We start from the raw sequence: 23,989 nt of genomic DNA on the forward strand, positions 1-23,989 counted from the left end.
ATTCTAAAAAGTAAAAGCTACTGTGGGGCTGATGGAATTTCAAACAGAATTCTGAAAAGCTTTTCCAACTTAATAAGTAATGTCCTTAGTGATGTATGTCATGCATCACTTGCACATTGAATTTTTCCACACAAGTTAAATTATGCAATTATTAAACTACTTCGTAAGAAACGTGGCGAGACAGAATTAAATAATTATCCACCAATTTTCTTCGTGACTTCTTTTTCCAAACTATTCGAAAAAGTAATGTCCTCAATAGTAGTCCCCATTCAAGTGTAAACAATTTATTTAGCATATTACAGCTTGGATTCCAGAAAGATTGCTCGACTGAGAATGCTACAAATAGTACAAGCCTTAAATAATAATGTATCGATAGCTGACATTTTATGCGACCTCTCCAAGGCTTTCTATTGTGTACATGATGATATTCTCATAGAAAAAATCAAGTTTTATGGAAATAGTGATTTAGTGGTTTAGTATAGTGGTTTCGATAAAACTAATGCAAAACGTTGTACTGAATAATTCAGCCAATGTCGGAAAGGTAGAAAATTGTAGTGACTGGGGTAAAACCACAAAGACAGTCACACAGGACTCAAATTTGTGTCCACTCTATCCCCTTCTATACGTGAACGACCTTCTCCGTTTCTTTTGCAGAACTATAATAAATTCCGTTAGAGAAAAAGCAAAAGAATAGTTAATAAATGATATTTTCCAAAGAATTATTTAGTCGTTCTCAGAAAAAGGACGCCCCCCAATTCTGAAAAAAAGAACCGCACTACATTCAGTTCCGTACAAGAACCAGAATTGTGTTAACAACTCATGTAGCACATGAGTTGCAGTCAGTAAGTAAGATAAAATGCTTCATTTTTTGGGGGTGTACATATTGACGAAAACTTGAACTGCAAGAAGCATATTATTGAGCTTCTCAAATAATCTACATCTACATCTACATAATTACTCTGCAATTCACATTTAAGTGCTTGGCAGAGGGTTCATCGAACCACAATCATACTATCTCTCTACCATTCCACTCCCGAACAGCGCGCGGGAAATACGAACACCTATACCTTTCTGTTCGAGCTCTGATTTCTCGTATTTTATTTTGATGATCATTCCTATCTATGTAGGTTGGGCTCAACAAAATATTTTCGCAATCGGAAGAGAAAGTTGGTGACTGAAATTTCGTAAATAGATCTCGCCGCGACGAAAAACGTCTTTGCTTTAATGACTTCCATCCCAACTCGCGTATCATATCTGCCACACTCTCTCCCCTATTACGTGATAATACAAAACGAGCACCCTTTCGATGTCCTCCCTCAATCCCACCTGGTAAGGATCCCACACCGCGCAGCAATATTCTAACAGAGGACGAACGAGTGTAGTGTAAGCTGTCTCTTTAGTGGACTTGTTGCATCTTCTAAGTGTCCTGCCAATGAAACGCAACCTTTGGCTCGCCTTCCCCACAATATTATCTATGTGGTCTTTCCAACTGAAGTTGTTCGTAATTTTAACACCCAGGTACTTAGTTGAATTGACAGCCTTGAGAATTGTACTATTCATCGAGTAATGGAATTCCAACGGATTTCTTTTGGAACTCATATGGATCACCTCACACCTTTCGTTATTTAGCGTCAACTGCCACCTGCCACACCATACAGCAATCTTTTCTAAATCGCTTTACAACTGATACTGGTCTTCGGATGACTTTACTAGACGGTAAATTACAGCATCATCTGCGAACAACCTAAGAGAACTGCTCAGATTGTCACCCAGGTCATTTATATAGATCAGGAACAGCTACTTTTGCTCTTCGTAAATGCTGACATAGGAAAAAAAATTATCAGCCTCTTGACATGTTTTGCATATTTTAGCCAGTAACGTCGTTCAGATTAATTTTCTGGGGTAATTCAACACGTAGAAAGAAAGTACTGATTGCACAAAAGCGGGCAGTAAGAATAATATGTGCTGTTTACCCACAGACGACATATAGGTACCTCTTCAAGGAGCTAGGCATTTTACCTCCACCGTCAGGATACGCATTTTCCCTATTGAAGTTTGTCATAAATAATCACTCACAATGTGAGAAGAATAGCGATGTACATACCTAGACCTTTGTTAACCATTGTTAACGCTATCACTGACTCAGAGAGGAGTTCAATACGTAGCAATAAAAAATTTTTGATCATTTTCTAACATGAAATGTCTGACAGGTAGAGAAGCAAGTTGTATATCTAGTTTAAAACCATTTCTTCTGGACAATCCTCTCTATTTCATTGAAGAATTTCTACTTCAAACTTGCTAGCCAGTTAAAAAAATTATTTTCAACTGTAGTTGCATGGGTACGAATAGAATGATAATATGTTCATTAATGTTAGCACTAATCATTTGTATATATCCTGTAAACGGACTCGTACCACATCATTTCGATAAATGAATAGTTTAAGTGATATATGAAGCAAGTAACTGACTCTTCACTTACCTGGATTTGAGTAAAAATGACCCAAGAGCTCCATAACGACACACCTCACCTACTAGAGTAGAGAATGAAAGAGGTAAATAACGTTTTAAAAATGTTACTTCTTTCTACATCTACGTCTAAATACGTACCCCGCAAGCCAACGTACCGTGCATGGCAGAGGATACAACGTACCACTGTCGGTCCTTTCCTGTTCCATTCGCAAACAAGACGAGGGAAAAATGACTGTCTACAAGTCTCCTTTAGAGCTGTAACTTCTCCCATTTTATCTCCGTGGTCCTTACGTGAAATTCATGTTGTTAGCGGTAGAATCGATCTGCAGTCGACTTCAAATGTCGGTTCTCTAAATATCCGCAACAGTTCCTCGCTAAAGGCACGTCGTCTTCCCTCCAGGTACAAAATCTCCACAAAACGAAATAGTACAGTGCTTAGGAAATTAGAATTTTGGAGGATCATACTGGTTTAGATTTTCTACGGTTTCCCTGAAACACGTGAAGTCAACGACAGGCTCGCACCTTCAAGAAGATTGCGACTGATTTTCTTCGCCATCCCACACGACTCGAATATTGTGCTTTGTGTCTAACGGTCCTTAAGTTGCCGTCACGGTAAACCGTCGTATTCCTACTATTCAAAAGCCTGTCGGTCGACTAGTAACTACCCAAGCGATTTTTTTCTCTAAGGGACACTGTAAAGGGATATTCATATTACTCGTTTTAGAATATAGATTTTCACGTTTTTTAATTTTCTCTTACTGTATCAGTTTCGAAAAGAGACGGTCTAACTTAAAGCAACAGATGCAGGTCGGATAATCAACGTCGATGTATTGTTGTGTTCAGCAGCAGCTAGGAAAAGTATTGTGATTTCTTTATAGTTCTTCTTTCGGTCAAATACTGTGCTATACAGACAATGGCAATGAAGTAACTATAGCGCTGTAGCGGTTCTACTGCATAACGATCGAAAGGATTACGCAATGCACACACAGGTAAAGGCTGACGTTCTCGAAACTCCTTAATTGTCTCCTGTTCCGGCCCATAAGTTTCAAATTTGACTCAAAGGTGCCTACAACATTCCTGTATAATAGCGAAAAAGAGTCGCGTCCTGTGACGTCATCCTCGGGATCGACACTTCAGACTCCATGGTTTCGACTCATGCAAAAAAAGAACAGAGCTCAGAAGTTCATATGATGTCCAAAGTTTGTTGATGATGTCGTATTGGCACCAAAGTTCACTACAGCTCTGCCCAATGCCGTCGTGGATGTTGTACCGTTACCTCCTTTCTGCCTAATTGTTGTGTTGTAGTATTGCTTTAGTTATTTCGTATGTCAGTGCAGATCGCTACGTGTGGTTCTAAATACGCGCGCAGGCGTCGGTCGCAACCTGAAATGATGGTAATGTAACGTAACCGTTTAAACTCTGAATATTGTTTTTGGAACGCCATGTATGTTTTGAGAGTGAGTAAATGCGGCCGGCAGGTGTGGCCGTGCGGTTCTAGGCGCTACAGTCTGGAACCGCGTGACCGCTACGGTCGCAGGTTCGAATCCTGCCTCGGGCATGGATGTGTGTGACGTCGTTAGGTTAGTTAGGATTAAGTAGTTCTAAGTTCTGGGGACTGATGACCACAGATGTTAAGTCCCATAGTGCTCAGAGCCATTTAGTAAATGCGTCTTAAAATAAGTAGCGTCACGGAAATGTTACGGTCTCTTTCAATGAATGAGAACGTAACGTAACCTGCAACTAACCCATTAAAAAATTATCTGACTGCTGACTCACGTAGCATCTGCTGTAGGCTCGTCCAACCCAGGAAGTTTTCCTTGGAACTCTCGAACTCTGGAACTTTGTTGAACTCTTAACTCTCTAACTATACCTTGCTTGGGCGTTTCAGGGCATCAAAATACGGCGTTTGATGATGTTTGCCAAGAGATGGAACGTGACTGCGTCGCTTTTTACCTCCAATCCGGACTCGCTGTGCGTGAAGTCAGCTGTTTCTCAATGCTTATGACCTGTTAATGGACTTACGAAAGCAAGTTGTACTGTGGTCCTCTACGAAAGTTACGAGATGTACAGCTAATATTCATGATCGGATTAGTTTTCTAGTTTTCTGGCAGACTTCGATGGTTCAGTGATTACACCTCCCTAATTGACAGAAGGTTCACAGTCGAATTTTAAACATTAATTTTATTCCTCTTTCTTTTGCATGTTACATTGGTGTGTACATATACATACATAAATATATGGGTTTCTATTTTATTTTCACATACAAATATACATACGTTGTCATTGACATTTTCTTGGCACACAAATAAGTAATAACATCTTGTCAATTCTGCATCTGCAGTCTTGTGTATCCGGTTACGAAGCTCTGGGGTTAGGAATAATTTCACTCAGCGGTAGCACTTCTTGTGAGATTTTTCCGTCAGCTATATCACCCTGACATGCATATGGTTCGTAACACTTCTTTGCACTTTCAGTACACGATGTTGCGAATGATATATCTAAATGTTTAAGTTTTAGGTTTCTCGCTGATGTCTCCCTCCTCCGACCTTTCTTTGTGCCTGCTACCGTTGTCAGGTTTGAGGCAAACAGAGGCAAAGTGACCGGATGTCGTCTCTGAGAACTGATCATTACGCCTCCCACATCTGCACGTTTTGACTTCCTATCCCTCTGTAATCCATTTTAAGGTAGAGTATTTCGGAACAAATCAACTCAACTTTATCGCAACCTCACATATCGAAGGTTATGAACCGCTTAAGCTGTTCGCATGTACTGTTATGAAATTGTTATTCGTTAATTGGAGTACTACATTTGGCCCACGAGTCCCTTACAACACGCAAAGGTCCTCTCCATTGCCTTGTTTACTTCTTTGACTGCTCTCTTCTCACATTTTCACACGCAATAATATTTGTCTTCTTCCTAGAGTTCCGTGGGCTTTAGAGTATGATCATAATATTCCCTGTTCTTTTCTTTACATTACGTAATAAAATTCCTTGCCATTTGATTTTCCTGCCTCATCCCTTCCTTCAGTTACGTTACGTAGTCATCGTCGTGGTATTATACACTACTGGACATTAAAATTGCTACACCACGAAGATGACGTGCTATAGACGCGAAATTTAATCGACTGGAAGAAGATGTTGTGACATGCAAATGATTAGCTTTCCAGAGCATTCACACAATGTTGGCGCCGGTGGCGACACCTACAACGTTCTGACATGGGGAAAGTTTCCAACCGATTTCTCATTCACAAACAGCAGTTGACCGGCGTTCCCTAGTGAAAAGTTGTTGTGATGCCTCGTGTAAGGAGGAGAAATGCGTACCATCAGGATTCCGACTTTGATAAAGGTCGGATTGTAGCCTATCGCAATTGCGGTTTATTGTATCGCGACATTGCTGCTCGCGTTACTCGAGATCCAATGACTGTTAGTAGAATATGGAATCGGTGGGTTCAGGAGGGTAATACGGAACGCTGTGCTGGATCCCAACGGCCTCGTATCACTAGCAGTCAGATGACAGCCATCTTAATCCGCATGGCTGTAACGGATCGTTCAGCCACGTCTCGATCCCTGAGTCAACAGACACAGTGGACGTTACATTTCAGATGTGTTACGACCAGTGGCTCTACCATTCATTCGAGCCCTGCGAAATCCTACATTTCAGCAGGATAATGCACGACCGCATGTTGTAGGTCCTGTACGGGCCATTCTGGATACAGAAAATGTTCGACTGCTGCCCTGGCCAGCATATTCTCCAGATCTCTCACCAACTGAAAACGTCTAGTCAATGGTGGCCGAGTAACTGGCTCGTCACAATACGCCAGTCACTAGTCTTCATGAACTGTGGTATCATGCTGAAGCTGCATGGGCAGCTGTACCTGTACATGCCATCCAAGCTCTGTTTGACTCAACGCCCAGGCGTATCACGGCCGTTATTACGGCCATAGGTGGTTGTTCTGGGTACTGATTTCTCAGGATCTATGCACCAAAATTGGGTCAAAATGTAATCACATGTCAGTTCTAGTATAATATATTTGTCCAATGAATACCCGTTTATCATCTGCATTTCTTCTTGGTGCAGCAATTTTAATGGCCAGTATTGTACGTTGGCCGGGTGTCATTGTAGGATCCCAGGTTTGTTGCAAATTCTCCCCTAAAACAACCCAAATGGAGTCAACCCAGTTCATGAATGCGTTGTGGTTTTATATACGAAAGTGGCAAAATGTTCCCATTCACCCCAGTTTTCCTACTTCGATCCCACATGACGACATAGATATTCTCTTTGTGTTCAGTGCTCCATTCATTAGAGGATGGCGTGCACAAGCTTAAATGGCTTCGATCTTCAGTAAACGACAAACCCTCTTTAAGACGTCACTTAGGAAGTTTATTCCTTGGTCACTCAATAATACGGACGTTATTCCGTAATTTCAAATTACTCAGTGTACAAGACTCGCTAATGAGTCCGCATCCTATTGTGAGATAGGCTTTGCTACCACAATTTTCGTGAGGTCATCCTGAAACCTTAGGATTTATCTTTTCTCTTTTTCTATTATCTGAAGCAATCGAACTACATCGATAATACAAAGAGCGAATACCCTGTTAAGTATTTCGGTCAGCACTATGGACATCTTCACCTTATTCTGCGTGATCTTGTTCTTCTGATAACTCTCAGAACATCGAATGTACTCTTCTATGTCTTTCTTCATAACTGTCCATGATCTATAACTTTTAATACGGTCGTACGTGTGAATGGTTCCTTTGTGACTACCTATCGGCAAATCGTGAAACTGCTTCGGAATAGCTCACTTTTCGTCTTCGCCAATCACTGGTTTCTGGTCGTCTTCTTCTTCGTTGTCGATCTCTTCCTAGTGGGTGCAATTGCGTCTCCTAGTACCCATTACAATCCATATGCTACTATTTTTTGCGTTCCCTTTTTGTATATTATCTCAAGATCGTATTACGCCAGTTTAACCCTGATTTCATTAATTTTGATGACGGATCACTTATATGCACCGACCATTTCAAGGGCTTGGGATGAGTGCATACAATAAATCTTCTGTACAATGAATTTTCTTCCGTACGCTCAAGATCGGTAGTGCTTTCAGATTCGAGTGGTGACTCGCTGTTTGATCGTTTTCAGCAGGAGAACGGTGTCCCTCAGAGCACTGTTTTATCTGTTACCCTCTTCGCCGTAGCTATAAACAGTATCACTTCTACAGTGAGGAGTCCCGTACACTGCTCCTTATTTGTGGACGATTTTGCAGTTTTCTGTTCCGTCTTCAGTGTTGCAACAGCAAGCCGTCAGTTGAAACTTACAGCGCGGAGGAGTGGGCTGCAAAGACGGGTTTTCAATTTTCTGCAGGTAAACGTCTGTGTGTTCAATTTACTCGTTCTCGTCGTATTTTTAATATTGCTGCCTATCGTATGAGGGATATCATTCGACATTTTAGAGACCAGTGCGGTTTCTGGTTCTCATGTTTGACTCGAAACTGTCGTAGTTACCGCACCTGAGAGACATGAAAGGCATATCCCTTAAGGCACTGAATCTCTTGAAGAGTCTTAGCCACAAGTCTTGGGAGCGGACAGGGCGCGCCTTCTCCAGTTTTATAGGGCTTCCGTGCGTTTGCAGCTGGACTGTGGGTGCACTGTGTATGGATAAGCAGTCTTTCCTATGCAACCATCAGTATATCGTGCGGCGGGGCGGGTTTAGTAGGGTGGCGTACTTGTTTGATCACTGTCTCTCGTCGTACGTTGCACTACCAAAGTTCCACCTACCTCAGCAAGACGTCTGATCACCAGCCTGTTTCTCTCCATACGAAGATACTGTCCAGATGATGTTAAAAACAGCGTTGAAAAAAAAACCACCTCAATACTTACGTTTGCAAAGTCGGTGTAAACTCCGGTAGCAAGCTATCCTGTAATACCTTATAACAAATTTCGGGTGGAGGGCAATTGCTTCATCTCTTTAGAAAATTGTCAAAATTCAGGAAACGAGTTCTTTTAATTTTTCGTTTCAGAATAAACACTTGCCATCAGCCCATATTTAATTAACGAGTAATATCATTGTCCTCAGTTCACAGTTCAGACAAGTCAGTACACACGCAAGGCAGCCAGAGATGCGCTTAAGTCCGAATCCAATTATTACGCAATTTACAGTCATTACTCTGCTACAATATACGAGTTTCACATTCGGTCCTTTACAGTGGATTTCTAATAAAGAAACTGGTCGCCAACCATTCCATAAACGGGTATGAAACATGCCACGCGGAATTCTAAAAAAGGCCGAATGTTCCCACGCGTTTATCTATCAAACAGATCACTTCACAATGCTCAGATTTTCACAATCTTTCCGTAAATGCAACTGCTTTCACGGCAATACAATCTGGGTGAGAGAAACCAGTAACATCTTCTTTTTACTCATAATGTAGACGGACACGTCCAACACGACCTGCACGTCCGATTGTTAGCCAGCGATCCCTGTTCGGTCTGCTTCTCTCCCAGTATAACTACTTGGCAGTGCGCGGGAACTACTTAACTCTGATTAGCTGGTAAAAATGACCAGCCAATCAGAACAATCCTTCGAGATTATTCTCGCGCCATAACTGTCCTACGGCAGTCACTATTCCCAGCTGCATTTACGTCATTTAAATATGCAAGTATTAATATAATGTTTAACAAAAAAAAAGAAAACTAATCTTGGAATAACTTTAGAAAACTATTACTCTACAAACGACTATTCTGGCTGCCTTCTTACAAAAGCAAGTACCTTTGGACATACGTCATCAGCAAGGTGAGCAAACCACGGCTTTCCCATGACACAGTTACGTAATGTTGTACATAATATGATATTGAATATTTATGTATGTCCCACAAACACACTCTCACTCATTCCCATTGACTCACACAAAACCAAAATAACTAAATAAAAATCTTTTCTGAATTTTATCTTACGAAAAATAAAAATGAAGTTAACGTTTTTTAATTATGAAAATCCAAATAAATTGTTCTGCCATTTTGTGAACTTCAGTAATGATTCCAAATGATATTAAAAGACAAACCGTTATGAATCCTAACTGACTTTAATCTTACAAGAGTCGGTTTGAGGTGTTTTAGGTGATTTTTCACAAACTCTGAAAGTATGCCCGCTAGAAAGCTGAGATTCTTACACAATTTTCCTTTAATAACAAATGTCAGTACATTGACTTTTAACTGAACTGAATAATATTCAGTATAGTTTTATTTAGATTCTTAGGGGCTTGAATACGCCGTCACTCGATCCCACGGTTAAGATAGCGACAGGTGCGAATGAGTCACGCTAAGATACAAGCGGCTGCTTCTATCACCGCCAACGGCTCCAAAGCTACGAGCCGTACTGCAAAGTAGTGCAATAAATGCTATTGCGTATTGACTCGCGACGTTACAATCGGTATATTCTTCGAAATCAGTAAGGCATATGACGTTACTTGGAGACACTGCCTTCTTACTCGAGGGGATTTGGTGGCCACGGGTGCTTACAAGACCACTCCCTTACTCAACCTCTGTGCTGAGGTTGGGGAACCGCCACTCACCATTAGGTGGCAGCTCCTCATAGTGCATCAGGCATGTAAGATCCTCGCAACTTCGACTTAATCTTCACACCATGCTGTTAGCTGCTCTTCACACCTCTGCAACGCCTCTTCTTCAACCACCCACAAGCCACAATGCCGTTTGGGATCCGCGTGCAGCGTGTGCTGGAGTCACTCGCTGTTGAGCAAGTACAAACCCAAATCCAGGGTTTTAACCGCCTGCCGCCCTGGTTACTGCAAAGGCCCAGCGTCATTTTAGATTTAGTGCAGTACAGGAGAGATAGCACTCAGTCTTTTGTTTCTGATTCGATATTTTCACATATTTTATATGAGCAGCTGTATCTGTCTTGGCAGGTGGGTCTGAGCAGGGGGACTCCGTTGGTTACTCTGTCGTTTTCCCGTATCGTGTCCTGAAGATCCGACTGCCTCAAGAATTTACTAAGGCGCAGAATCAAATACGATCTTGTAGCCACTGGAGCAGAGGAGACACTTCTTTATACACTGAAGAGCCAAGGTATACCTGCCTAATATTGTGTAGCCTCCTCGCCCCCCCCCCCCTCTCCCCCTAGGAGCACGCAGATGTGCCGCAATACGACATGAGATGGGCAAGATTAATATCTGAAGTAGTGCTGGAGGGAATTCGCATTATGAATCCTGCAGGGCTGTCCATAAATCCGTAAGTGTATGAGGGGGTGGAGATCTCTTCTGAATAGCACGTTGGAAGGCATCCCAGATATGTTCAATAATGTTCATGTCTGGGGAGTTATATGGCCAGAAGAAGTGTTTAAACTCAGAAGAATGTTCCTAGAGCCACTCTGTAGCAGTTCTTCTCGTGTGGGATGTCGTATTGTCCTACTGGAATTGCCCAAGTCTGTCGGATGCAGGTGATCAGACAGGATATAGAGCTTCCACCAGCATGAACAGTCCCCTGCAGGGTCCATGGATTCATAAGGTTGTCTCCATACCCGTACACGTACATCCGCTTGACGCAATTTGAAACGAGATATGTCCGACACATCAACAGTCCAATGTCAGTGTTGAAGTGCCCAGGCGAGGCGTAAAGCTTTGTGTCGTGCAGTCATCAAGGGTACACGGGTGGGACTTCGATGATTTATCGATGAATGGTTCGCACGCTCACACTTGTTAATCACCCAGCATCGAAATCTGCAACAATTTGCGGAAGAGTTGCATTTCTGTCACGTTGAACGATTCTCTTCAGTCGTCGTTGGGCCCGTTGTTGCAGAATTTTTTTTCGGCCGACGCGATGTCGGAAATTGATGTTTTACCAGATTTCTGATATTCACAATACAATCCTGTAATGGTCGTATGAGAAACTCCCCACTACATCGCAACCTCGGAGATGGTGTGTCCCATCGCTTGTGTGCCGACTATAACACCACGTTCAAACTCACTTAAATCTTGATAACCTGATATTGTAGGAGCAGTAACCGATCTTGCAAGCGCACCACACACTTGTTATCTTATTTAGGCGTTGCGAACCGCAGTGACGTATTCTGCCTTTTTACAGATCTGTGTATTTGAATATGCATGCCTATACCAGTTTCTTTGGCGCTTCAATGTAAAAACGCTAAATTATAGATCAGTATAGTTAACATTGGTCTGCTAAAAAGGCTTGAGCATATTCTCCGTTCTAATATAATAAATGCTCTTGGGACAGAAAAGTTACTGTCCATAAACCAGCACACATTTAGAAAGCACCAGTCATGAGAGACTCAATATTCCCTTATAACACATGATATCCTGCGAGCCATGGAAGGAATATTCCATGTTTCTCTATGTCTTGAAAGCGTTTGACACAGTGGCTCAGTTCAGACTGTTAACGAAGGTCCAAGCATATGCAATGGGTGCCCAGATATGTGAGTGGCTCGAAGACTTCTCAAGTAAAGCAACCCAGTACGTTTTCCTGGACGACGAATGTTCATCAGAAACAAGGATATTGTCAGGATCGTGGTCTACTGGCTAGCTTGCTACCTCTGGATCACGAGGTCCCGGGTTCGATTCCCGTCCGGAGTGGGGATTTTCTCTGCCCAGGGACTGGGTGTTTGTGTTGTCCTCATCATACCATCGTCACTCACGAAAGTAGCTAGATTGAACTGTGTGCAGATTGGGAATGTGCACGGGTGCTGATGACCACGCAGTTGAGCGCCCCACAAATCGAACATCATCAGCATCGTCAGGAGTGCTCCTGGGAACATACTTGTTTTACATATAAATAAATAACCCGACGAACAGGATAAGCGACAACGTTCGAGCGACTGTTTTCTGATGACGCTGTACTATACGGAAAAGTGATGTCGATGAATGACAGAGTCATAACATCTTTAAAAAAGAAAAAAGTAAAAGAAAAGAAAAAAAAAAAGAAACAAGTAACTGATTCGAATTGCTTGGACATTAATTCCTTTGATGTGCCAACCTCTTGAAGAGGAATGCCGTCTTTGTTTGCGCCAATCTGCTTTTTATCACCTGCTTGCTTCGTCTGTCATTGGTTATTTTGTTACCAAGGTAGCAGAATTCCTTAAATTCGTTTACTTCGTGATAACCAACTTTGATGTTAAGTTCCACGGCATTCTCATTCCTGCTACTTTTCATTACGTTTGTCTTCTACCGCTTTACTCTCATTCCATATACTATACCCTCTCCGTTCAGTTGATCCTGTAACTACCATCACTGAGGGTAGCAATGTCTTCAACGAATTTTATCATCGATATCATTTCACCCTGAATTTTATTCCCAATCTTGAACTTTTCTTTTATTTCAGTAACTGCTTTTTCGAAGTATAGATTGCAGGGGTGGAAGACTATATCAATGCCTTACACCCTTTTTAATCCGAGTGCTTCGTTCTTGGTCTTCCACTCTTATTGTTCCCTCTTAGTTCTTGTACTTATTGTACGCTATACCACACTTTTCCCTATAACTTGTTTCTCTTTTTCTCACAATTTCGAACATTTTGCATCATTTTACATGGTCGAATATCTTTTCCAGATCGACGTATCCAATGAACAGCTCTTGATTTTTCTTATGTCTTTCTTCCATTATCAAGCACAACGTCAAGACTACCTCAATGGTGCTTTACCTTCTCTAGAGCCAAACTGATCCTCGTCTAACACATCCTCAATTTTCTTTTCCATTCATCTCTTTATTATTCTTGAATGCAGGAACTGTTCACCTAACTGTGCAATAGTTCTGTAAGTTATGTGCTTTGATATCTTCGGAATTCAGAGCATGATATCTTTTCGAAAGACTGATGGTATGTCTCCAGTTTCATAGCATCTAACCATCAACTTCCACAGTCTTTCGGTTGGCACTTCGCCCAATTGTTTTAGAAAATCATAAGAAGTACTTTATGTCCCTTCTGCCTTAATAGGTCATGACTCTTCAAAAACTCTGTTGAACTTCGACTTTTATAATGGATCCAATATATCTTCCATATCGACCTCCATTTCTTCTTCTATCACTTTAGGAGACAAATCCTTTCTGTCGTAGAATTATTCAATTTATGCGCCCTGAGTTTAACATTGGAATTGCAGTTACACTCTTTATGTTACCGCCCCTGCTTTTAATTTCTTGGAGCCATTTCTCCTAGGATTCTCTGTATTTCCTATTTCTTCCATTCCTAAGTGACTTATACAGGTGTATTCCTGAATTTCCCTGAAAACACACTGAAGAGTCAAAGAAACTGATACACGTGCCTAATATTATATAGGACCCACGCGAGCACGCAGAAGTGCCGCAACAGGTATGGACTCAGCTAATGTCTGAAATAGTGCTGGAGGGAATTCATGAATCCTGCTGGGCTGTCCATAAATCTATAAGAGTACGACGGGGTGGAGATCTCTTCTGAACAGCACGTTGCAAGGCATCCCAGATATGCTCAATGATGTCCATGTCTGGGTAGTCTGGTGAACAGCGGAACTGTTTAAACTCAGAAGAGTGTTTGTGGAGTCACTATGTACCAATTCTGAACGTGTGGGAGGTCGCATTGTCCTGCTAGAATTGACCAAGTCCGTCGGAATGCACAATGGTCAACAATGGATGCAAGTGATCAGACAGGATGCTTACGTGTCACCTACCAGAGTCATATCTAGAAGTATCAGGGGTCCCACATCACTCCAACTGCACGCGCCGCACACCATTACAGAGCCTCCACTAGCTTCAACATTCCCCTGCCGAAATGCAGGGTCCATGGATTCATGAGGTTGTCTCCATACCCGTACACGTCCATCCGCTCGATACAATTTGAAACGAAGCTTCTCCGACCAGGCAATATGTTTCCAGTCAACAACAGTCCAACGTCGGTGTTGACGGGCCGATGCGAGGAGTAAAGCTTTGTGTCGTGCAGTCATCAACGGTACATGAGATGGCCATCGGCTCCGATAACCTATATCGATGATGTTTCGTTGAATGGTTCGGACATTGACACTTGTTGATGGCCCAGAATTGAAATCTGCTGCATTTTGCGGAAGGATTTCACGTCTGTCACGCTGAACGATTCGCTTCATTCGTTGTTGGTCTCGTTCTTGCAGGATCCTTTCACGGCTGCAAGGATGTCGCAGATTTTATGTTTCACCGGAATTCTGATATTCACGGTACACTGGTAAAATGGTCGTACAGGAAAATCCCCACTTCATCGCTACTTCAGTGATGTTGTGTCCCATCGCTCGTGCGCCGACTATAAAATAACCTGTCTTTGTAGCAGCAGTAACCGGTCTAACAACTGCGCCAGACACTTGTTGTCTTATGTAGGCGTATTCTGCCTGTCTACATATCCCTGTATATGAATACGCTTGCCAATATGAGTTTCTTTGCCGCTTCCGTGTATTCGTAAGTTCTTCTTTTGTGAGCAATGCAGATGTGTCGTCTACTACCAAAGTTTTCTTAGAAGTTACTTTCCTTCTACCTATGATTATGTGTCCAACAGCTGGGATTTCTCTCTTCAGAAATGTCCTCTTCTACATTTGAGTTGCCTACTGTGGTACTCCTTGTAGCAGTACCCTCATTTTTAGCGAACTGTAAAGGCGTCTCATCAATCCTCCTTATTTCTTTATCCCACTTCTTTCCCAACTGATTCTTCCAGATGATTCTCTTAAACTTCATTCTGTTCTTCATCACTGATAATTGACTGTGACCCGAGTGCGCCTTACAAACCACACCCGTTTTCAGAGTCTCTCTTTGAGCAGAATGAAACCCAACTGATATCTTGTCGCGTCTTCGGAACTTTTCCAAGTATATCACATCTTCTTGTGAATCTTGAACAGAGTAATTGCTATTATTAGCTTAAGTTTCTGGCAGAACGCAATTAGTCTTTCTCCTCGGTCATTCTCACTGCTAAGCTTATATTCTCGCGTAACTTTTATTCTGCTCCTTCCTCTACAACTGCATCCCAACCTCTCGTGATTATTGCATTTCTCCCTCACTTTACATACTGAATTACCCACTTAACATACTCATATACTTTCTCTGTCTCAAAATTTTCTGTTCCCTGCGTCGGCATGTGTACCTGAACTATTATTGTGAGCTTTGTCTTGCTGTCGAATCTAATGACTACAACCCTATAATTGAACTGTTCACATTAGCTCACTTTCTGCCAGACATTGGTATTGATAACGAATCGTACTCTCAAATGGTTCAAATGGCTCTGAGCACTATGGAACAAGTCCTGAGGTCATCAGTCCCCTAGAACCTAGAACTACTTAAACCTAACTAACCTAAGGACATCACACACATCCATGCCCGAGGCAGGATTCGAACTTGCGACCGTAGCAGTCGCGCGGTTCCAGACTGTAGCGCCTAGAACCGCTCGGCCACAATGTCCGGCCGTACTCTCATTATACCATTTTCTGCTGCAATTGCTGCTAGATTCGTCTGACCAGAAATATTTATCTTCTTTACATTTAATTTCACCGACCAACACTATACCTGGTCTGAGCTTTTGAATTTCCCTTTTCAGATTTTCTAGCTCTCCTTCCGCGTCCAAACTTCCGACAATCCACGCTCCGACTCGTAGAATGTTGCCATTTAGTTGTTTATTGCATTTTTTTCTCATAGTCACCTCCCCCTTGGCAATCCCCTCCCAGAGATCTAAACGGGGGATTAATAAGAAATCGTTCGCCAATGGAGAGATCGTCATGATACTTCTTTTCAATTGCAGGCCACAAGTCCTGTAGATCTACCTTATGTGTCTTTAATGCAGTGGTTTCCATTGCCGTCTGTATCCGCCTGAGATTGTCATTGCTACCTCTTTCTCTTTTTAGGACAGGCTTACATCCCAAATGCAAGAAACCTCCCTGTACCTCTACATGCTGCACCGTCCTCTTTGACAAGTCCGTTGATAGAATGAGGATGACTTTGTATGTGGAAGTTTTCGGTCTCCATTGCTAATAATTTATATTCAAAATTTAAGCAGTGACAAGGTTCGAACCCAGAGCCGAAGACGTTCTGATTATTAGTCTAAGACGCTACGTCAGACCATGGACCAATCGTCGATTGTCTCTAGGCATAACGTTTTAAAGTGATATGAAATGGAAAGAAGATGTAAGATCAGTGAATGGTGAGCTTATGAATATTGGGAAAATTTTTTGTAAAAGGTATGTCGTTTACATAGGAGAGCATTCAGAAAACTTTTGTCATCCATTCATGGGTAGTGTTAGAGTGTCTGGGACTATGAACATGTCTGAATAAGGAAAGACATTAAAGCAATTTAAAGCAACTCAGAGGATGACTGTCACATTTGTGAGTTGTAGGTTTGATCAATACGCGAATATTACGGAAATGCTTCGGGAACTCAAATGAGAATCTCTGAAGGAAGATGGTGTTCTTTCCGCAAAACATTACTGCGAAAATTTAAAGAACCAACATTTCCGGCTGATTATAGAACGATTCCACTGCTGACGAGGTACATTTCGCTTAAGGACCACGAAGATGAGAGAAATTATGGCTCATGCGAAGCCGCATAATCAGTCGCTTCGCTCTCGCCCCATTGCGAGTGTAATAGCAATCGAAATTACTTGGTGCTACAATTTTCCCCCTGCCATTCGCTCTATGATGGCTGACGGAATATATAGGTGGATGTAGATGAACGGAGATTCGAAACTGGTTCGTACATCCACAGTTTCTGAGTCACATCGATCTTGTTCGCGGTTGAGTAATCAGACTGGGAATGGACAAGCATTTCCAAAAGATAATTAGTGCAAGCAGCTCTCTTAGCAACATGCTACGCGGACAATTACTCGTTTGGAGTACCTCAATTACGCAGCAAACTAAACGATCAACTGATCATTTGAGTAATGTATCCTGCATATATCAGGCGTGATCTAGCAATGGTTTCGCTGAATAATACTGAAGTAGGCAATATTCTGTGCTCTAAGTAACGAAAATACCCGTGTTTTGAACCGTGAGAAAGGAGTGTTCGTTGTCATGCCTTTAGTAAGTTACGTTATTTCGTTTGAGTCGTGTGAAGTTATATACATTACAGAATGACAAATCTGTTCACACTGTGGGAGCTAAATGTATTTATGTTCTATCTGCTGCGAGTCTACATATCTGATAGCGAGATGGTAATGAGTAAGGGGGTTTTCCTTTCTTCAACGCTGCATGAAACATCGATGTATGGCCGCAGACACAAGTAATGCAGGGAGCTTGGCCTGTACACCTCATCCGACGTTCATTGTCATCCACTGATTCATTACGAAGCATCAGCGAACTACTACTCTCGAATTGCGGCGAGACTGCACAGAGTTGTGCCTTCGGATAGCGTGTTGCCTACACTTAAGGCGTGCATCTAGTGCCAGTAACGGATACCTGAAGAGAATTTAGGCTCTCAATATGAACTTTTCAAAGTGTTTCAGGTTCGAAAAGATTTACATCCCCTGCTAAGGAAAACGATGCAGGGAGGTAATCTCATTTACGTTTATATATCTTATCGATATTTCAAAAACAGTTTAATGGAGTACATTTAATAAACTATTCTCGTCAGATTCACTTGGCGGTCGTCCTGTATAGAACGACTACAACGGTTTACCCCAGGAAAGCATTCTCGACGATAGACTACATGTTGAAAAAAATAGATCATGCTCAAGAGAATAGTAGCTTAGCCCAACCAATAGAAAGGCATTTTCCGTAAGGCACATTAGCAAGGGACAAGGGGTGTTAACATTATGCCCACCCAAAAAACTAAAAAAGCTCTTTAATTGTTGTTGGATTATATTAACAACACAGTTTTTGAAGAGGTACTAACGTGAAAGTAGGGTCCATCACCGGAAGATGCCTTTTGCCACACTCTTGGTAATATCAACGTCCTTTCTGTAATGTCTACTGTCGTTGTTGTAGACTTTTACTCTCAACATACCTCAAAAGAGATGTTGATGTGTAAGTAAGGGCCTGAACCTCGAAATATTCAATACGGCAGCTATGGGGAAAGTGACACCTCCTATTGAGACTTAAATTTTCGGGTAAGGTTAATCGAAACATTTAAAACATTTCTGGAATCTGCTAGAAGAATTCATTAAAAACAAAAACAAAATTTTTCAAAATTCTAAAATTTAAAGTGATCGACTAGATTATAATTTTTTTCAAAAGGTGAGCACAAAGTGCTCCCTCCCCTTTGTATTGCGTGGATTAATGCGCCCTCACTGAAAAAGTCCAAAGCGGGTGCCGCATGCTCTCATAGCCAACATGTAGAGTTGGCTTCACGTGCGTCTAAGTAAAGCTTACTTACAAATATTACGAATGAAACGGTGGATGGAAAGCATTACGTTTTCTGTGCCAATTTTATTGACGGTTTAGAATTTTTAATCCATTGAAAAGAATCAAAAAATGTTTAAATGTGTGTGAATTCCTAAGGGTCGAAACTGCTTAGGTCATCGGTCCCTACACAGAACCCTCTATTTAAATTAACTTATGCTAAGAAAAACACACACACGCAAGCCCGAAGGAGGACTCGAACCTGCGGCGGGAGGGCCCACGCAGTCCGTGACATGACGCCTCAAACCGCGAGGCCACTCCGCGCGGCGAAAAGAATCATTTGCACACAACGTTTTAATGCCAACGCATAGGAGAACTACAATTTGAAACGAACCAGACAACTGTTTTCTAACATGCTTTCAGAACGTAGTGTTATGCAATCATTGAAATAGGGCTTCATGAAGGGAATGCCACTCAACCGGTATATTACTCGCGTCAGAATTAGCGTATCCTGGCGGATTTGAGCTCCTATTTCTGCCGGCGGTTCTGAAACCAAATGAGAACTATAGATGGACAAAATCGTTCATGCTCTGGAACTGTTTCAGTGGTCATCGTACCATTTGAGAACCGTTCATGTTTACTCGTTCAGCTTTCGTTTCTTATATAATTATTCATGCTACATGCATTTTAGATAAATTTCAAGGAAAAATATCGAGTAAGTACAGCTATCACTTTTCTTTCTAGGGTCCTTTGTCCCGCTCGAATGCGGGGTCGGCTTTGTTATTACGGATTTGGCAGTGTTAATTGCAGAGGGTCGCCGGATGCCCTTCCTGACGCCACGCTGAACCCCCGGGACGGAAGTAGTGTACCCCAGCTGTCTGCATCTAGTGTAAGTCATGAGACAGTGCGAACGTTTTCCAAATGTCTGTGAGTCGTGTAACTGAGGCGGAACTTGGGAACCAATCCGGTATTCACCTAGTGGGATGTGGAAAACCGCCTAAAAACCACATCCAGGCTGGCCGGCATACCGGCCCTCGACGTTAATACGCCGGGCGGATTCGATCCGGGACCGGCGCGCCTACCCGAGTCCAGGAAGCAGCGCATTAGCGCTGTCGGCTACCGTGGCGGGTTAAGTACAGCTATCACTTCTGGTTGTTGAATTCATTGACATATAGGTGATACTTGTAGCAAGTACAATAAATTCGTTTTTTATTCGTTCACAGAAAATAATATGTACTCATTTCTACTTAACTGGCATGAAGTAATTGAAAATTAACTGCCATCTGTCAATCCAAAATTAACAGTTTTCTTTTACATATCGCTGATGTGTAAATTAACTACATAACAAAGTGCGACAATATCTGTGTACGGAGTGTAAATTTATTTGGAAGAAACCGTGAGTTCCGACACAGGAGCAGAGAAACTGTTTAATAAAATTATGAGCTTTATGTCAGCAACGGGGGCAACTACATAATTATGCTTGGAGATCGCCGAAACTTTCTAAGTGAAAAGAAACAAGACCCTCTCTTCCTATACCGTCAAGGCATAGCACAACATGTCTTTGAGATATTTACAGTCGAAAAATATAACAAGCTTTTGATCAGTCACCAGCTGAAAGGGGCGCTAAGTTTCATGCATCGACTCAGTCATCAGTCACTTGAGAAAGATAACTTCTCAGCGAGCGCAGGCAACCATTAACAAACGAAGGTGAAATGAACACGAAACTCAACAATTCATTAAATACGTATTAATGTATTTAACAATAAATTTTACATACTAAAGTATTTGAAAATAAAAGAAAATTAAAGGCCACTACTAGTTCAAAGCTGACAATTGTAAGCATATGTCGGCTATAACTTCCTATACAAAAGAACAGGAAAAAGTTGTTCACGAAACTTGCGCTGAATGGCTTCTTAGTTGAATTATCAGATTTTTCGCGTAAGATATGATCACTTTTTGAGGTGCGTGTGTTTTGATTAAAATATTTTTGAATAAGTTCTCCCGTATTTACCTTGTAAGGTATAATACATATGAGATGATTACATCGATGATTTTTAGTTAACTGCAACTTCTCTTCGAAATTAACCATCCCATGGACTATCTTACCGTGCTCCAAGGGGATTCGTCCTGCGAGGTGGATGGTGCAAGCCACATATCTGTTGCAGAAGTTTTTGTTCCGTGTTGAAGTTCAATTACGGCCACAATAAACGACTGAACTTTGCTCTAGTCGTATTTTGCTTGTCAGTGTGTAAGTCGAAGTATGATCTTGTGCCGCTTCAAAAGCCAAGGCACCGTATTTCGATTTTAGAATTCTTTCAAATCTTTGTAAACATATATCAAATCGTCGATAGCGATAACACGCCTGTGGCTTTACAAAAACTGCAAAATCGTTTATTGTTCCTGCCTGAATCAAAATGAAAACAGTCACTACATTGAATCGTTAAGCAGAACCAACAGAGGAAACTACGTAAGCATTCAAGCTGTAATCAATTAAATCTAAAAAATTATGGCTAATGTGACTGAAAAGTTACTTTCTAATAATTTAGAGTACTTTTTAAAAAATTAACTTAGATTAATAATGCTTAAAATAAAATGAGATTTTCTCGTTACATTTACTCCACGCAATTAGTAAAAAGTATGTTAATTGGTTGTATTGTTAATGTTAATGCAATAATACGCTGTTAATAATTAAACTGAAAGCAGTCCGTTGTATAGCTGAGTAGTCAATGCGAGAGAATATAATCAGCGGGACCCGAGGTTGATTTCCTGCCGCGTCGGAGATTTTCTCCGCTCTGAGACTGCGTGTTGCGTTGTGCTCATCATCATTTCAACCACATAGACACGCAAGTCGCCGACGTGGCGTCAACTAAAAACACTTGCTCTAGGCGATCAGTCTGATCGACGGGAGACCCTAGCAAAACGCATGTTTCGTTGTCAGGTTGAAAGGAAAGGAAAATATTTCGTTAAAAAGCTACTGCAGGACGACAGATTTTGATATTAAAAGTAAGTAATATTTTACGCCGTTGTCATATTTTTCAAATGGAGAGGCGTCGCTTTCACTTATCCCACTGAGCTACAATCATGCACAACTACTTTGTTGTGCAAAGAAATCAAACCTGAATAACAAGAACCCCACTGAAGTGTGAGGTTTTATTTCATTTTAATGCGAAAAATCTCAATTTTTATGCAAATTTTGTGACGCTGCAATTACAAAGAATATTAAAAGTTATCTTAAAAGCTAGTCGTTAAATAAGACAGATGAAAGTTAGTCTGTAAATAAGAAATGGAATGGCTGCCCCATTAATTCGTCAAACAATGAAAAATAACTTGACTTGTATTAAAGAACGACAAAGCGATAACTGTATTTTTCTTTTTGTTACTTGAAAAATATATATGTATGACATAGAACTTAATTTTCATATAATTTAAAATAAGTTGAAATGGAACTAGAGACTGTATAAAAAAGAACGTAACCAGCCGAGCTAGATCGAGGAACGGAAGAACTAGACTAGCCGAAGTGAACTCTGAACGACCATTCCTGGAAAGAGATCTGCTACGACCACAGTGCACTGTAAACGACCGTCCTCAGGAACGAGACTGACCGCGACCGATGTGATTGATGAATAAGTGTTTCTTAGAAGTCGTTCCTAGATCCTTTCGTTCACTTCAGCGAAATGTTCCTTTGAACATGTTCGCTTGTGAACGACTCAGCTCTATTGAGAAATACTGTTGGAAGACAGATTAAAGTATATTATTTATCGTAGCCTCCTGAACTATGTGAGTTTACTATCGTAATGTATCTGACAGAATATCAAACTAAATTTGAACAAATTGGGATTTTAACTTGTCTAATAATAATCTCAAAGTCTTCCCATTATGTCTCTTGTCTCAACATGAGGCACAGCGTTTACGTTGATTACATTTTCATGAATTTTATGTTATTGTACAGTTATCAATTAATAACATTCTTCCACACATATATCGTTCTAAAAAAATGAAGGCTGGTAACTCATGCAAAGTCTACTGGAGCACAAATTGGGGCCATCTATTCTTCATTACATGCTTGTCTTACTAAGATATGCTACCTAAGGTCATCAAGAGAGCAAATTAATAAATGTAGACTGAAGGAAACTGACAAACTGAATATCAGAAGCGAATAAATTTATTTATGTAAGCGTACCAAAGCATCACATGTCAATAATAAATGCTGAATACAGTATACAGGCATCGAATTTTTGCTGCCGAAATTATGTGTGTTATAAGGTAGCTGTTCCAGGTGCAACTTAGACAAACTCCGGTTACTTTCTGCGAACCAATCGTTGGCATTATTCACGTTTGCTACTTATATTTTACATAAAGCGTACTAACAAATCACTAATAGATACTGTGTGTTTGACCTAAGGAGTAGCAAGGTTTTCTGTTTTCTTGTTTTACTTTACAGCTTTCTAAACATAATACGTAAAATGTTAAACATGCGTTACGCTAGAATTATGAAGCAGCCAAGTTCTCACCTACTCCTGCGCTGACAGCTGATTGGGTAGCTAGAGTGAGCATCAGCAGCAGCAGCATCAGCAGCATCAGGATCCGCCGCAAAGCCCTAGCTTTCGCGTATGGAGCTGGGTGGCCCATGTCTGCTGTCAAGGGATGCCTAGCAAGCAATGCGGCCCACGAGCGCGCGCCAGCTTGCTCTTACCGCCCTCCCCCCAGACGGGGGGTGCGCATGCGCAAAGTGCCCGCTGGCACCCAGCAGACAGCCTGACACCGCCCACGCGCCGCGGCGGTGGCAGGGGTAGGGAGGGGGGGGGGGGGGTGGGCGAGGGCACGCTTCCGCCAGCCTGACACGTGTCGCTGTGGATGAGTACCTCTGCAAGGAGAATATTCCTCAGCGACGGTGTTGCTGCTCTCTGAATAATTTAGCGTCTATGACTTTTGCAGATAACTTGCAGCTGATGTTCCTTTCAAACGTACATGTTGGAGAGCATTTGTCGTAAAACAGACTGTTCACAACTGTTCATTGTGGAATGGAATCCACAGCTGCCGAAGCTTTATAAGAACTGTTCCTCCTGTTTATCAGTTGTATGGACAACTCTTTTCTTTTTTACTAAAACAGAGCTAAAAAGACGGTTCTTCCTTTGAGATCAGTTAAACGCTGCCGGGCTTGGCTAGCACATTGATGGGTGTTCGTCTGTGTCTGCTGAGTGCTGTTGACCACTGTTGACATTTGGGGTGCACTCAGCCTTTTTGAGGCCAATTGAGGAG

At 41.6% G+C, this 23,989-nt stretch overlaps 1 protein-coding gene across 1 annotated transcript in view; it reads right to left on the reverse strand.

Annotated features, from left to right (window-relative positions):
- The window catches only part of LOC126236006 (fibrillin-1-like), a 118,783-nt gene extending 95,409 nt beyond the window's left edge, over positions 1-23,374 (reverse strand). The window contains exon 1 of the mRNA XM_049945017.1: positions 23,242-23,374. Within this exon, the coding sequence (XP_049800974.1) occupies positions 23,242-23,359 (118 nt within the window). The 5' untranslated portion in view covers positions 23,360-23,374. The remainder of the gene's footprint in view (positions 1-23,241) is intronic.
- Positions 23,375-23,989: the final 615 nt, after the last annotated feature.

Source organism: Schistocerca nitens, chromosome 1 (assembly GCF_023898315.1).
Source record: "Schistocerca nitens isolate TAMUIC-IGC-003100 chromosome 1, iqSchNite1.1, whole genome shotgun sequence".
NCBI lineage: Eukaryota > Metazoa > Arthropoda > Insecta > Orthoptera > Acrididae > Schistocerca > Schistocerca nitens.